The 16153-nt window shown below is 40.3% G+C and overlaps 3 protein-coding genes and 1 pseudogene across 5 annotated transcripts; 3 read left to right on the top strand and 1 right to left on the bottom strand.

The window, feature by feature from the left end:
- The window catches only part of LOC115685919 (phytyl ester synthase 1, chloroplastic-like), a 71651-nt pseudogene extending 55915 nt beyond the window's left edge, over window positions 1-15736 (top strand).
- Window positions 3740-6579, bottom strand: LOC130138373 (L10-interacting MYB domain-containing protein-like). 2 transcript variants are annotated; one of them, XM_056312224.1, is made up of 3 exons: window positions 6309-6579; window positions 4605-4962; window positions 3740-4506 (listed from the first exon to the last, which is right to left on the bottom strand). In XM_056312224.1, exons 2-3 carry the CDS (start codon window positions 4926-4928, stop codon window positions 3919-3921), a joined length of 912 nt encoding a protein of 303 aa, XP_056168199.1. In that variant the 5' UTR covers window positions 4929-4962; window positions 6309-6579; the 3' UTR covers window positions 3740-3918. The 2 variants fall into 2 exon arrangements, with proteins under 2 accessions (XP_056168199.1, XP_056168198.1); XM_056312223.1 differs by lacking the exon at window positions 6309-6579 and having other exon boundaries at window positions 4605-5084.
- LOC130138372 (L10-interacting MYB domain-containing protein-like) lies at window positions 6860-9711 on the top strand. 2 transcript variants are annotated; one of them, XM_056312222.1, is made up of 3 exons: window positions 6860-7140; window positions 8489-8846; window positions 8945-9711. In XM_056312222.1, exons 2-3 carry the CDS (start codon window positions 8523-8525, stop codon window positions 9530-9532), a joined length of 912 nt encoding a protein of 303 aa, XP_056168197.1. In that variant the 5' UTR covers window positions 6860-7140; window positions 8489-8522; the 3' UTR covers window positions 9533-9711. The 2 variants fall into 2 exon arrangements, with proteins under 2 accessions (XP_056168197.1, XP_056168196.1); XM_056312221.1 differs by lacking the exon at window positions 6860-7140 and having other exon boundaries at window positions 8363-8846.
- On the top strand, window positions 8050-11402 carry LOC130138371 (uncharacterized). Its single transcript, XM_056312218.1, has 5 exons — window positions 8050-8129; window positions 9792-10336; window positions 10421-10493; window positions 10588-10656; window positions 10744-11402. The coding sequence occupies exons 2-5, from the start codon at window positions 9797-9799 to the stop codon at window positions 11202-11204; spliced, it is 1143 nt and encodes a 380-aa protein (XP_056168193.1). The 5' UTR covers window positions 8050-8129; window positions 9792-9796; the 3' UTR covers window positions 11205-11402.
- Window positions 15737-16153: the final 417 nt, after the last annotated feature.

Here is a 16153-nt window from a genome sequence, read left to right as displayed (position 1 = left end):
ATCAGTTTTGAACGTTTTAAGTGGACAACCGAAGAGGACAAGACGGGCCCGTGTCTGTCGGCGCTATGGAGTGTGTGGCTAGAGCTTTACCAGGAAAAAAATGGAAACTCTCTCCACGACCATCCGATTAGTTGCAAGTGCCAACAAAGAACCAGACCCAGCTAACTTCCAAACAATGGTTCCCCTCTCCAAGTACTTTCCTTTCTCTCCCTTTCTCGTCACCACCTTTCAGTTTCCTTGTTGCTGCATTCTTATCTACATTAATTTTCGCTCATTATTTATTTGCTCCATCTGTTATCCATCGTGTAACCACAAGATTTCTGGAATCCAGAAAGTATTAAGATACCATTTTGCTTTGAGGGTGCACCTCCAGTGTCAATTTTTATTTCCTTTTTGAAGCTTTCTCAGTGTCTCTGTTGATTATTCTGGGCCAAGAATGGAACGTGTGATTCTTTTGGTTTAGAATGTTCCGAGGAACCTTCTGAACAAACCCCCCAAGGTCTCGTGAGCTCTTTCACAAGTGTAGTTCTTGGTGGCGTTCAAATTTTCTAAGTTGCTGAGTTTGGAAAAGGGAAAAAAAGGGTGCAATCTTTGTATCACTGCTATGACATCATCAGTTACTTTCCGGGCATCACCATATTTGGTGTTGAATTCGAAATTTAGGCCTCAGTATAGAGTGCAAGCGAGCAGTTCAGTCGGTGGTGACTCAACAGTGTCATCATCTCCTGAATTGGTTGTGTTGAATGGAGCTCCTCCTGTTGAGGAGAGAGAGAAACTTGGTCCTTTGACTGGAGGAAATGAATATGCAGTTTCGAAGATTGGGGTGGTGAAGAAAAGGAAGAAGGTGGACAAAGAACTAAAAAGTACCGCTGTTTTGGAAAGCTTGGAGGTGTTGTGGGATGATGCGTATGGAACTAATTAAGAGTGTGAAGGATGCTCTTGAGTGAGCGAGAGTTATAATTAGGCCTGACGGAGGTCCGCCCCGTTGGTTTTGCCCTGTTGAGTGTGGACAGCCTTTAAATGATTCTCCAGTTCTTTTGTTTTTGTTAAGCGTCAGAGGCGCGGCAACAATATTGATTTGATGGAAGAAATTTTTGAAAGTGAAATAATCGCAATTCGCGCCTTTCTATTGCATGTCTCAATTACAAGAGAAATAGACTATATATAGGTCATAATTTGATTCGAAATAGAAAACCTCTTTCTAGGAAACCTATTCTAATTAGGAAACTTTCCTAAAATATAACTAGAAAAAATATCTCACAATATCTTATCTTATCTCTTAATATCTCACCATATATATGAAAAATCAAAATATAGAAATATGAACATACTCAAAAAGGAAACAAGTACTAACAAATTTGGTTTAATTTCTAACACTCCCCCTTAAACCAAATTATCTTCCATCGATCATTCCAAGCAGGCTCTTGAACTTTCGAAAAGTATCGATCTTGAGAGGTTTAGTAAAAATATCTGCTACTTGATCTCCGGTCTTCACATGCAATACTTCAACTTTATTCTCTTTAACCTGTTCTCGGATGAAGTGATATCGAACATCGATATGTTTACTTCGTTCATGAAAAACTGGATTTTTCGCCAAAGCAATAGCAGAAACATTATCAACAAAAATCTCCGTTGCTTTCTTCTGCTCCATAAGAATATCTTTGAGTAGTCTTCTCAACCATATTGCATGACAAACGCATGAAGATGTAGCTACATATTCAGCTTCACATGTCGACAGAGTAACACTTGATTGCTTCTTTGATGACCACGTGAAAGCAATGTCGCACAAGAAAAATACAAATCCCGTGGTGCTTTTTCGATCGTCGATATCTCCACCATAATCACTATCCGAATAAGCTCTAAGTTTGAAAGATTTAGAGCAATAATAGTGTAAACCATGAGAAATAGTACATTTGATATACCGAAGTATTCTCTTTACAGCTTTAAGATGAGATGATTTCGGCTTCTTCATGTATCGACTCACAATTCCAACACTATACATAATATCTGGTCTCGTGCATGTCAAGTATCTCAAACTTCCAATCAAGCTTCTATAATATGTCGAATCAACATCAACACCATCATCAAACTTCGAAAGCTTGGTTCCACACTCCATTGGTGTATTGACCGACATACAGTTCTTCATGTTGAATTTTTCAAGGATATTTTCTGCATATCCTTTTTGAGAAATAAAAATCCCATCGGCACTTTGCTTCACTTCGATACCAAGAAAATAATTCATGAGACCATTATCGGTCATCTCAAATTCTTTCACCATCGATGCCTTAAAAGCATCAATCATCGCCGAATTATTTCCTGTAAAAACAAGATCATCAACATATAAACATGCGAGTAGAATATCACCTTTTTCTTGCTTCAAATAGAGTGCATGTTCGTATGGACATTGAGAAAATCCATTCGCCTTGAAATATGCATCAATTCTGGAATTCCATGCTCTCGGTGCTTGTTTAAGCCCATATAGAGCTTTCTTCAACCTTAGCACTTTGTCTTCATAACCTTTCACAACAAACCCCTCGAGTTGTTCAACATAAATTTCTTCTTCAAGGATGCCATTCAAGAATGCTGATTTGACATCCATTTGATAAATCCGCCAATTATTTTGAGCAGCAATGGAAATAATCAATCTAATCGTTTCCATGCGGATGACAGGGGCAAAAACTTCATCATAGTCGATTCCGACTTTTTGCTTGTACCCCTTCGCTACTAATCTAGCTTTGTACCTTGTTACTTCACCTTTCTCATTCTTCTTGGCCTTGTACATCCATTTAACACCAATTGATTTCTTGTCCTTCGGAAGATTAGCAAGCTCCCATGTTTGATTTTTCTCGATGGCTTCAATTTCTTCGTTCATGGCTTTCCTCCACTTTTCTTCTTTGGCTGCATCATCATAAGCAAGTGGTTCATAATCTGCAAGAAGACATATAAGATGAAGCTCTTCGGTAGCTTCGTAAATTTTAGACAATCTTTTTGATCTTGGCACTAGCGGTTCATCGACACTATTTGAAGAGGATGGTGTTGATGAACTTGAATAAGATGTTGAAGATTGTGAGCAAAACTAATCAAATGGTGCATGGAAATGTACGAAAAACATACCTTGAAGTAACGATTAAACTTTGGCTCAATCTGAATTTCTTCTGGGACAACATCAAATGAAGGAGGTACGATAATCTCCTTCGCCAATTCCAAAACAGCTTTCAACACCGCTGCAAAGTACTTGCTAACAGTCTCTCCTGAACATTGGAATCTCTCACATAAAGCTCTGTTGGAGTTCTTGTGACAAATCATTAATAAAAACATGGCAACCTGTTCATCTACCCTAACATATCGACTGCCTGCCAACCAACCTCTTGACTTGAGCAAACCACAAAGGTTAAGAAAAACATGTCTTTCCATTCTAAATGCTTCGTATACTCTATCTGAATGTTCATGAAGAAGCTCGCTAACCCATTGGGGTCCTGTCAATACGCTGTCCCTAATACGTTCTGTCCTGTGCATGGACCTATGCAACCAAGCAATACACAACCATGCCAACAATATTTTCAACTCGTCCTCATCAAAGTCTTGTTCACCTGATACAATTGTTTCACTTGATGCTACTTGATCATTAGACCAGCTACTTTGACCCCCTTCCATATTACCTAGGCCATCATCCGAGAGAAGAAGACAAACTCAACATGTCAGTAGGGAAGCCAATACATTTGAACTGATATGTTGGGAATTTAATATCACTCAATAGATAATTATGGAATTCAATCACATTAAAGCAAAGTTTCAACATCATCACAAACGCATAGTCATAAAGACAAGTCAATGTCTGAAATACATAAGTGAAAAGCCGAAATGAACTCAAACATAAAACGGCATACTATAGCCCAACAACTACTCAACAGCCCCTAACTACTCATCCATAGCCTCAATAAAGGCAACTCTCATTTCGGGAAGACATGTTAGGAAGCCCTCTCTCCAAGAGGCATTAATGACAGCATGTTTCATAGCTTTGATGTAAAGAGCCTTGTCCAAGTCATGCATGGCATTTAGGACAGCACCCACGGTTGCTATAGAGTAAGGGTCCATAGGTGTTGAGGACTGTGAGGTGACGGAGGCACTTGATGTTTGAACCGTCTTAGCTTTGATCATCTCTTGAATGGCTTTGCAAGTCGCGTCAAATGAATGCGAACTGCTCTTTCTCCTCCTCTTGGCATTTGGAGTCCTATCCAACATGTGACTTTTTGGAGGTGGGCTCGTCGGCACGTTAAATTGTTCCGCATCAACTTGAGTTTCGAAAAACAGTTCAGGTTCGCTTAGGTTGACATGAACATCATTGTCACCACCACCACCGCTGTCACCTGTACCCTCCGACGGTGCCACGCTTTGCGCATTTCCTATTGCAAACTCCCCAGTGGCGTATGTATCCCCAAACACAACACAAAGCTGTGAATACAAAGGAAATCCGTCCTTCCTGAACTTGGCCCATTCAGTATTATCCTACACCATTTTCAAAATAATGTCAGGCAGTACTCAACATTTTATAAATCTGAAATTTGAGGTTACAATAATAAGATGACCTAAGTAAGTAACATCACCTTAATGTGATTTGCCCAAATAGTTTCATCGTCCACAACAACCCTCTTGCTGTCATCGTCCCATCCAAATCCCGTTGTTGAAAGCAGTTTCTTAAAACTACCATATTGTCTCTTCAGTTTATGTGCCTTGTTCTTGAACTGTGTTAGACTAAAGTGAAGTCCTGTTTGTTCATTGAATTCTTTTTCAATGTTAATCCACCCAACTCTGTTGTAGGTACATGACGTGCGATTTCCCTTTTTTACTTCATCTACCATCAGACTTACAAACAATTCGGTCAACGGCTCAGTCCACTTTGCCATGTACGTGCATTTGGAGGATTCCATTTATGTAAAATCGATGAAATTTCAGGGGCAAATGCTGGTAATGACGATTCAACAAACAAACAAGAATTAAATAGAGGAGCACATCTACAAAAGAGAACATAAATTGTACCTGAGCAGAGAATTTCACACCCTAATGTCATTAGTTTCAAGCTATTGAGAAACGAAGTACACCACCAGCCAAACTTGATAGTCACTATTCAATCAAAGAGAACATAAAAGATGCATAGTCCATATATCAAATTATGTAAGGGGCTTGCCTACTAGTGGAAACATGCAAAAAAAAGTCGAAATGAACTCACGTTAAAAAAAATTATGCTAAAATTTGAAACAAGTCCCAAGTCAAGCTGCATCGTCAACCAAAGAGTGATTTGTAAAATCGGAGAATGAACTCACTATCTCGAATGCGGGATCAAGTCCGATGTTCTCCAGAATCTGGTTTGTGCGAGAAAAATGCCTGTTTGATTTGTAAAATCGGGTTATTATCTCAAGTAACATTTGACTGCTTGAAAATTGTATCTAAAGGAAGGAAAGGACATGAAGAAACACTGCCCCTGGAGCCACTTCAACAGCTTTTAAGTTATTCAATTCAAAAGAGACTGCACTTGAACTGTTATCATTTGGTGTACAGGACTAGTCTTCGTGTGCACACAGGTAGACATCATTTACCTAAGTACTAAACATTACTCTAAGAACATGAAGATTTATGAGATTTGCACAACTCCGTGGCATCTAGATTCATGAAACCAGCCCCAGCAAGCTTTACTCATAATATGCACGGTTCCCTTGACATTTTTTTATCGGAAGTTCCCTTGACATTTAACGGCACAAATTTAGTTCAAGTGCAAACCAGATTCTGAATTGCACCGTCAACCAGAGAATGAACTAACTATCTCAGGTCGATAAGCTATCTTTCACTTGTAAGCCGTCCTCCCAATCCATAAAATTTAAACATCCCGAGGTAAACCCATCATCTAGTGCCTGTGCTAAAACTAAAGCCAGTGTTCGAGATGCCGCCTACAAATGATAACCCACATAAAAACGAGACAAAAGCTTTTACTACTTGCGGCAATTCGCCGTGAACCGCAGAGCCAGACACGAATGACGAAACAAACCGATTTAGGGTGCACAACCCACACATCATAGCCCTTTCGAAACCGAAATCCCACGGCTCAACTTCAATCTCAACCTCAATCCGCAACATGCTAATCAAGTTCTCGCCATACCACTCCGCGGCGTCTCGTTCCCTCGTTCTGACTCGATCGAGCGAGATTCGCGTGGGCCGCGTGCCCTAAACGGGCGGCCACGTCGCACACAGCGGATTGTACCGAAGGAAAAAGCTAACGAGAGGAGGTGAAACAGTTGGAGGAATCAAAGACTCACCAGGGAGAGCCAAATCGATCTCCGCCGTGTGAGGTGGTGGCTCTGGTACAGTCGCGAGGAGGGATGGGGGGCACGAAACTGAAGAGGCAGAGATATAGGGAGGGCAAAATCGATCGCCGCCGCGTGCAGTGGCCGTTCCGGTGTAGTCGCGGGGAGGGAAGGGGAGGGCACGAAATTGAAGAGTTGAACGAGATGGAAGACAAAGAAAGAAATTAGGGCTAGAATGATCTCCAAAAGAGAGAACGAAGGAAGAGAAAGAAAAGGAAATGAGGGCAGAATGAGTTCCGGGAAGAGAGAAGCTACTTTTAAAGGGCGCGCATGGAATCCATTCTGGAGCAAAATTTCTGCTCCAGAATGCATTCCGGAACAGAAATGCGTTTGTTAAAAAATTTCCGGAATGCATTCTGGAGTAATTTTTGCATTCTGGAAAAAAAAATGTGTTTGGTAAAAACACATTCTTTTTTTTGCTTCCAGAATCAAATTTTGATTCCAGAATGACTTTTCCACCAAAAAAGAGAAGCTACAAAAAGTAGCTTCTCTCTTCCCGGAACTCATTCTGCCCTCATTTCCTTTTCTTTCTCTTCCTTCGTTCTCTCTTTTGGAGATCATTCTAGCCCTAATTTCTTTCTTTGTCTTCCATCTCGTTCAACTCTTCAATTTCGTGCCCTCCCCTTCCCTCCCCGCGACTACACCGGAACGGCCACTGCACGCGGCGGCGATCGATTTTGCCCTCCCTATATCTCTGCCTCTTCAGTTTCGTGCCCCCCATCCCTCCTCGCGACTGTACCAGAGCCACCACCTCACACGGCGGAGATCGATTTGGCTCTCCCTGGTGAGTCTTTGATTCCTCCAACTGTTTCACCTCCTCTCGTTAGCTTTTTCCTTCGGTACAATCCGCTGTGTGCGACGTGGCCGCCCGTTTAGGGCACGCGGCCCACGCGGATCTCGCTCGATCGAGTCAGAACGAGGGAACGAGACGCCGCGGAGTGGTATGGCGAGAACTTGATTAGCATGTTGCGGATTGAGGTTGAGATTGAAGTTGAGCCGTGGGATTTCGGTTTCGAAAGGGCTATGATGTGTGGGTTGTGCACCCTAAATCGGTTTGTTTCGTCATTCGTGTCTCGGTTTCATGGTTCGCGGCGAATTGCCGCAAGTAGTAAAAGCTTTTGTCTCGTTTTTATGTGGGTTATCATTTGTAGGCGGCATCTCGAACACTGGCTTTAGTTTTAGCACAGGCACTAGATGATGGGTTTACCTCGGGATGTTTAAATTTTATGGATTGGGAGGACGGCTTACAAGTGAAAGATAGCTTATCGACCTGAGATAGTTAGTTCATTCTCTGGTTGACGGTGCAATTCAGAATCTGGTTTGCACTTGAACTAAATTTGTGCCGTTAAATGTCAAGGGAACTTCCGATAAAAAAATGTCAAGGGAACCGTGCATATTATGAGTAAAGCTTGCTGGGGCTGGTTTCATGAATCTAGATGCCACGGAGTTGTGCAAATCTCATAAATCTTCATGTTCTTAGAGTAATGTTTAGTACTTAGGTAAATGATGTCTACCTGTGTGCACACGAAGACTAGTCCTGTACACCAAATGATAACAGTTCAAGTGCAGTCTCTTTTGAATTGAATAACTTAAAAGCTGTTGAAGTGGCTCCAGGGGCAGTGTTTCTTCATGTCCTTTCCTTCCTTTAGATACAATTTTCAAGCAGTCAAATGTTACTTGAGATAATAACCCGATTTTACAAATCAAACAGGCATTTTTCTCGCACAAACCAGATTCTGGAGAACATCGGACTTGATCCCAGATTCTGAGATAGTGAGTTCATTCTCTGATTTTACAAATCACTCTTTGGTTGACGGTGCAGTTCAGCTTGGGACTTGTTTCAAATTTTAGCATAATTTTTTTTAACGTGAGTTCATTTCGACTTTTTTTTGCATGTTTCCACTAGTAGGCAAGCCCCTTACATAATTTGATATATGGACTATGCATCTTTTATGTTCTCTTTGATTGAATAGTGACTATCAAGTTTGGCTGGTGGTGTACTTCGTTTCTCAATAGCTTGAAACTAATGACATTAGGGTGTGAAATTCTCTGCTCAGGTACAATTTATGTTCTCTTTTGTAGATGTGCTCCTCTATTTAATTCTTGTTTGTTTGTTGAATCGTCATTACCAGCATTTGCCCCTGAAATTTCATCGATTTTACATAAATGGAATCCTCCAAATGCACGTACATGGCAAAGTGGACTGAGCCGTTGACCGAATTGTTTGTAAGTCTGATGGTAGATGAAGTAAAAAAGGGAAATCGCACGTCATGTACCTACAACAGAGTTGGGTGGATTAACATTGAAAAAGAATTCAATGAACAAACAGGACTTCACTTTAGTCTAACACAGTTCAAGAACAAGGCACATAAACTGAAGAGACAATATGGTAGTTTTAAGAAACTGCTTTCAACAACGGGATTTGGATGGGACGATGACAGCAAGAGGGTTGTTGTGGACGATGAAACTATTTGGGCAAATCACATTAAGGTGATGTTACTTACTTAGGTCATCTTATTATTGTAACCTCAAATTTCAGATTTATAAAATGTTGAGTACTGCCTGACATTATTTTGAAAATGGTGTAGGATAATACTGAATGGGCCAAGTTCAGGAAGGACGGATTTCCTTTGTATTCACAGCTTTGTGTTGTGTTTGGGGATACATACGCCACTGGGGAGTTTGCAATAGGAAATGCGCAAAGCGTGGCACCGTCGGAGGGTACAGGTGACAGCGGTGGTGGTGGTGACAATGATGTTCATGTCAACCTAAGCGAACCTGAACTGTTTTTCGAAACTCAAGTTGATGCGGAACAATTTAACGTGCCGACGAGCCCACCTCCAAAAAGTCACATGTTGGATAGGACTCCAAATGCCAAGAGGAGGAGAAAGAGCAGTTCGCATTCATTTGACGCGACTTGCAAAGCCATTCAAGAGATGATCAAAGCTAAGACGGTTCAAACATCAAGTGCCTCCGTCACCTCACAGTCCTCAACACCTATGGACCCTTACTCTATAGCAACCGTGGGTGCTGTCCTAAATGCCATGCATGACTTGGACAAGGCTCTTTACATCAAAGCTATGAAACATGCTGTCATTAATGCCTCTTGGAGAGAGGGCTTCCTAACATGTCTTCCCGAAATGAGAGTTGCCTTTATTGAGGCTATGGATGAGTAGTTAGGGGCTGTTGAGTAGTTGTTGGGCTATAGTATGCCGTTTTATGTTTGAGTTCATTTCGGCTTTTCACTTATGTATTTCAGACATTGACTTGTCTTTATGACTATGCGTTTGTGATGATGTTGAAACTTTGCTTTAATGTGATTGAATTCCATAATTATCTATTGAGTGATATTAAATTCCCAACATATCAGTTCAAATGTATTGGCTTCCCTACTGACATGTTGAGTTTGTCTTCTTCTCTCGGATGATGGCCTAGGTAATATGGAAGGGGGTCAAAGTAGCTGGTCTAATGATCAAGTAGCATCAAGTGAAACAATTGTATCAGGTGAACAAGACTTTGATGAGGACGAGTTGAAAATATTGTTGGCATGGTTGTGTATTGCTTGGTTGCATAGGTCCATGCACAGGACAGAACGTATTAGGGACAGCGTATTGACAGGACCCCAATGGGTTAGCGAGCTTCTTCATGAACATTCAGATAGAGTATACGAAGCATTTAGAATGGAAAGACATGTTTTTCTTAACCTTTGTGGTTTGCTCAAGTCAAGAGGTTGGTTGGCAGGCAGTCGATATGTTAGGGTAGATGAACAGGTTGCCATGTTTTTATTAATGATTTGTCACAAGAACTCCAACAGAGCTTTATGTGAGAGATTCCAATGTTCAGGAGAGACTGTTAGCAAGTACTTTGCAGCGGTGTTGAAAGCTGTTTTGGAATTGGCGAAGGAGATTATCGTACCTCCTTCATTTGATGTTGTCCCAGAAGAAATTCAGATTGAGCCAAAGTTTAATCGTTACTTCAAGGTATGTTTTTCGTACATTTCCATGCACCATTTGATTAGTTTTGCTCACAATCTTATCTAATATATGTATTTAATTAAATGACAGGGGTGCGTAGGTGCTATTGATGGCACCCATATTCATGCTACCGTACCTGAACATATGCAACCACGATTTAGAGGTAGAAAAGGCACAACTACTCAGAACGTGTTGTGTGTGTGTGTGTTCCTTTGATATGCGATTTACTTTTGTGTATGCTGGTTGAGAAGGATCAGCCAACGATTGTCGGGTGTTGTCGGCTGCACTTGGCACACCTCACCTACAATTTCCTCGACCGCCCGCAGGTGCTTTTTTGATATATAATGAGTATTTGTGTTTATGATTTTGCTAGGATTGCATTACATGATCAATCCATGAATACTTTGTTGTAGGCAAGTACTACGTCGTCGATTCTGGTTATGCTTCAAGTCCAGGATTTTTAACACCATTTAAAGGCGAACGGTATCATATACCAAAATTTCGACGAAGTGGGGGACCAACAACAGCAAAGGAATTGTTCAACCACAGGCATTCTTCATTAAGGAATATCATTGAGAGATCCTTTGCGGCTTTAAAGAATCGTTTTTTTGTTTTGAGACAGATGCCTCCATTTAAATTTGAAAAACAAACACAGATTGTAATTGCATGCTATGCGATCCATAACTACATCATTGAGCAAGATAGGATGGATAAGTGTTTGTCCATATATGGAGATCCGGATTATGTGTGTGAACCTACTGAACAGGGTACAGACGATGTAGCAACGATCGAAGAGGGAACCGAGACGAACAATATTAGGAAACGTATTGCCAATAAAATGGCTAGGGATAATCATATGCCGGAGATTCCATGAAGTTCGGTTTTCCACTATTGTATTGTACTTCCATTATTATTATTCAAGGATTATTTGCTTTTTTTGCCTTTTGTAATATAATGTTGTATTGTAGGATTTGTATTATGTGTAATTGAGGATTTGGTACCAGGTCTTCTTGTAATGACATGTTATTTTGGAATTTCTGTTCTTTTTATTTGAGGATTTAAAAAAATGTACTAGATTTTACCTTGAATATCATGCATTGTAGGTTAAGATAAATAATATTTTGCAATTGAGTTCGAACTATATTTGTTGCGGAAATAGAACTGACGCGCCGTTATCAAATATATTTCTCATCCAAAAGTAGAAATTTCCTCTTATTTTATCAAACGGATTTCTCTTCCATAAATCAATTTCTGGAGCAGAATTAGTCATGTTTTACCAAACAGATTTCTCCTCCAGAAATCAATTTCTGGCAAGAATTTGATTTCTGGAGCAGAATGGTTACCATTCGCACCCTTAGTCAATCAGCGAAGAGCCGTCCACGTGGCCATGGGCCCATTGCCAATTGGAGCAAACTTTTCATGCCGTGTCGATACAAAAACACGATAGAACTAAAGATGAGTTTGTTTGGGCGAAGGCATTTCCTGCGAATTAATTTTCCAGATTTCCACGCATTTGGTTTGGTTTTGCTGAAAAAATCAGTCAGTGGATAATCGCATATGATAAAACTAAAAATGCATGCTTAAAATTGGGAAAATGGATACTACTTCACTCTTCATGTCATTTTTTTTTCTCACAGCTAGAGAAAGCTCATCTTAGAACGCCATGGAACATTGCATTAGCCTCGTAGATTAGGTAAGACACAAACATAAGTCCGACCCTCGGGTGGTCTACTTGCGGAAGTTATTTGCAGCTAGCAATGCGAACAGCTAGTGATGCGAACAATCCGATTTTTCACAGGTTCAGTTCATGCGCTTAGATCAATCTCCTGACCGCTCAGTCAATCTGAAAAATCGTTTCTTTCTTGATACGTATGCTTAGATAAACGTGGTCCAATTCGGAGCCGTGGGTGACTTTTTGGATGGCGATCCATTTACACGAGTCTTTTGGGACGGTGGAGGAAGAACCCAAAAGCAAGTCAATGGTCGAGTCAGTCAAGAGCAAAAGGATCGAATTTTTTTTGGCTTTTGGGTCAAAGATATTTATGATTAGGTCCGAGTCAAAAGTTGATTCTCCTTCGGGTTCACAATACATGTCGCTTAGGGTTAAAAAAACGCAGGGTCGGGATCATATCTCTCTCGTTTCCGTGGGGATTCTCCAGTCGAAACCAAAAAGATAGCCCCCGAATAACAAACATATTGTGAAACCAAAAGGTGACCAACAAATTGGAATTTTCTCCTTTTCTTTTTCTTTATATTTCAACAAATATAAGTAAAATGGTCCTTAATTGTTTTTTAAAATTCATTGATTTGGAAAAAGAAGAGCAAGAAAATTCATTAATTTGGTTAAGAAGAGATTGAGAGGAGATTTCCCCCAAATCAAACTTCAATCGCAAGTCAAGTTCTTAATTTGAATGTCATTTGTGATTGAAAATATGTCTAGTATTGCCAATTCTAATGCTATCAGTGGCATCGCTGAGCCCAGCACAAACATGGATGGGTCATACCTTTCCACAAATGCTCATTTTACATGCTGATTCATTAATTGCAACCGATCAATCTTAGTCTGATGCTGTGGTCGGATAAATGCAGACTATTTCGCAATGCATCTAGTTCAGCATTATTCTCAACTTCAGAAAATGGGAAGATAGTGAGAGGCCTTTCAGGGGTTCCTTCCGAAGGACCGGTGTTGTTAGTCGGTTATCACATGTTGATGGGACTTGAGCTTTATTCACTTGTTGAAGAATTCTTGAGAGAGAAGAACATTGTTGTGCGTGGGGTAGCTCATCCGGAGTTGTTCTCTGGAAAGATGGAAAATCCATCTTCTGAATTTAGTCTGTCTGATTGGATGAAAGTCTTCGGAGCAGTTCCTGTAACGGGAAGCAACCTCTTCAAATTGTTTTCGACCAAATCTCATGTTCTACTTTATCCAGGTGGAATACGTGAGGCTCTCCATTATAAGGTGAGTAAGTACCTTACTTCCAGTTTAATTAGTTCTCTTGCGCAGTGTAGCTACTGTATCTGATCCTGTTTTAACCCAACTGATCTTTTTTTTTTTTTTTGATAATCGAGGTGTCCGCACGGCCGGCGAGCTAGGGCTCAAATCAGCGGTGATGCCCAGCTAGTCCTCGAGGGGGGCTAGCGCAGCATCTCACCGCCACGACCCCCCACTTAAATCACCGATGGGTGAGTTTGAACCCAGGACCTCTTGTGAAAGGAACTGAGCGCAAACCAACGCGGCCACCGATGAGTGGGTCCCAACTGATCTTATTAATAATCTAATCATCAAAGAAATCTTGTGAAAAATAATTTTGCAAATAGAACATGGGTCGAGGCTATAAGGTAAGAAGGACCTTCCACAACATAAGTTTTATGAGTGAAGATGTAAAGCCATGTGCAGAAGAAGATTCGAAATGGCAGCCGGCAAGTGGTTGCGGTTGCGATGTCAGATACTAAAGCCATTTAGCTCAGATGGTGGCGGCAACTGCTGTGGTGGCAGTGGTCTAGCCGGTTGTGGTGACATGGGGTGGTTAAGAAGTTAAGTGAGTCTTAAGTGATAATTATTTTATGTAGGTAAGTACACATTTTCTCTTTAAGGGCATTAAATACAAGATGTGAAGATTATATACCGACAGTATCATTTTAGTGACACAAATTTTTAGTTGTTTGTCATATAAAGTATTTAGGAGCACGAGTAATTTGGTCTTGCCATTGCCTCTTAGAGTGTATGTTTCTGGAGGATTCATATGTAATGATTATAGAGTTACTCGTAATTACCATATTTTCAATAAAATTATGCTTGTTAAGTTCAGCTCAGCACTATTATGTTTCATTTGTAGGGTGAAGAATACAAGTTATTTTGACCAGACCAGCCAGAATTTGTGAGAATGGCTGCACGGTTTGGCGCCACAATAGTACCATTTGCAATTGTGGGAGAGGATGACTTCACGGAAGTAAGCTCTTCCATTTCTGCATTAAAGTTTGGTATTTGGCTCTTGTCTCTGCAATCAATACTCGAATAGCATTTTATTTCTACTTGAGAAAATGACACAAGTAATACATGAACTTTGGCCCAATATGCATTTTGGTCCCTGAACTTTTAATTTTTTCAATGTAGTCCCTAAACTTTAATCTGATGTGCAATATGGTCAATGAACTTTTAATTTATTCAATGTCATCCCTGAACTTTTGGTGCATGTTCAATTCAATTCCTAAACTATATGAAAATGTTCAATGTAGTCCGTTTCATTAATTTAAGTTCAGGGATTACATTGAACATTTTCATATAGTTCATGGACCGAATTGAACATGTATCAAAAGTTCAGAGATGACATTGAACAAATTAAAAGTTCAAAGACCACATTGAATATTAGCCTAAAGTTCAGGGACCACATTGAACAAATTAAAAGTTTACGAGCCAAATTGCACATTGGCCAAAGTTTAGGGACTGTTTGTGTCGTTATCCCTTTCTACTTCTTGGGGTTTGTCACTATTGCATATACAGCTCACCTCTTCTATTCCTTCTGCTTTACACCTTCGGAGTTCGAGTTTAATCTTTCAACTATTTTCAGCTAGTTTAGTTAAAATACGTGCATGGTTGATAAATTTGGCTGAATTAAGTATGGTTTTGATGCATTTTCCTCGTGAACTTTTGATCTGACCACCGTTGTCTAATGTTTTCAAATTAAAAGAGTCATAAGGCAAGTCTAGAAATAAACCCGTGTTTATGGCGTACTTCAGCATTGCATTCTGATGATGATGTGATTGTTACTTTGAGCGGGCAGTTGGTACTTGATTACAATGATCTGATGAAGATTCCATTTGTCAGCAACTGCATCAGAGAATCTACTCGCAACGCTTTACGAGCGAGGTAGCTTCCTAACCATGACCTTCAATAGATTATGTGTATAGATTTTGTTTGGATGGCCTTTGAAATTATAAAATCACTTAGCATACTGCGAAATTCTTCTGAAACTCATACGAATTATGTCCTGTTTCTTAGGGAGGATGAAGCACTTTCTATTCCAGCGGTTTTGCCAAGGATACCCGGCCGCTTGTACTATCCGTTTGGGAAGCCCATGGAGACAAGGGGGAGATATGAATCACTGAAGGACAGAGAAAACGCAAACGAGTTGTACCTGCAGGTAAAATCCGGAGTCGAAAGCTGCATAGCGTATCTGCTCAAGAAGCGAGAGGAGGACCCTTATCAGAATATATTTGATAGAACTATACATAGAGCCTTACATTCTCCTTTACATGAAGTTCCGGCATTTGAGCCCTGATAATCCGTGATGGCTTTCGAAATAGTTTGGGCCTCATGCATTTCATTTAGAGTGACCGGCCTACGTCTCGGCTGAACATGAACATTTGTAAACACCATTCCTGTATATCTAATTTCCTATTGAAAAATACAGTCTTCTTTTGTCGATATCTAGATGGTTAGCGCTCTTTGGGTAATCTGAAGAAGACTATCAGTATATTTCTAAAGCAACAAGCCCGAAATATCTGAAAGCATTTCAATTGATGGATATCGTAATCCTTGAAATCATGGAATTAGATTCTTCAAAGCTTTATTCGGATCTGGAAAAAGGAATCTTTATCAGGCAAAGAAATGTGGGTTGGGTATACTAGCACCTCTGAAACCAAGTATCTGCCTAAGCAATTTTATTCTAGCGGATTTCTTTCTCAGTCAATTAACTTTGTGCTACTTACCTCATTACCTCATTGGAAAATTCTTATTTAGGTATTGTACATCGATCACAGTTAAGATCGATCCGATACTCCTACATAGGCAAAAAATCAACTACAAGCCAAAGCAGCAAGTCT

Source organism: Syzygium oleosum, unplaced genomic scaffold (genome assembly GCF_021117445.2).
Source record: "Syzygium oleosum isolate NSW1041296 unplaced genomic scaffold, Sole_v2.1 Sole_v2.06, whole genome shotgun sequence".
Classification (NCBI taxonomy): Eukaryota; Viridiplantae; Streptophyta; class Magnoliopsida; order Myrtales; family Myrtaceae; genus Syzygium; species Syzygium oleosum.
This window is presented reverse-complemented; position numbering and strand designations above follow the sequence as displayed.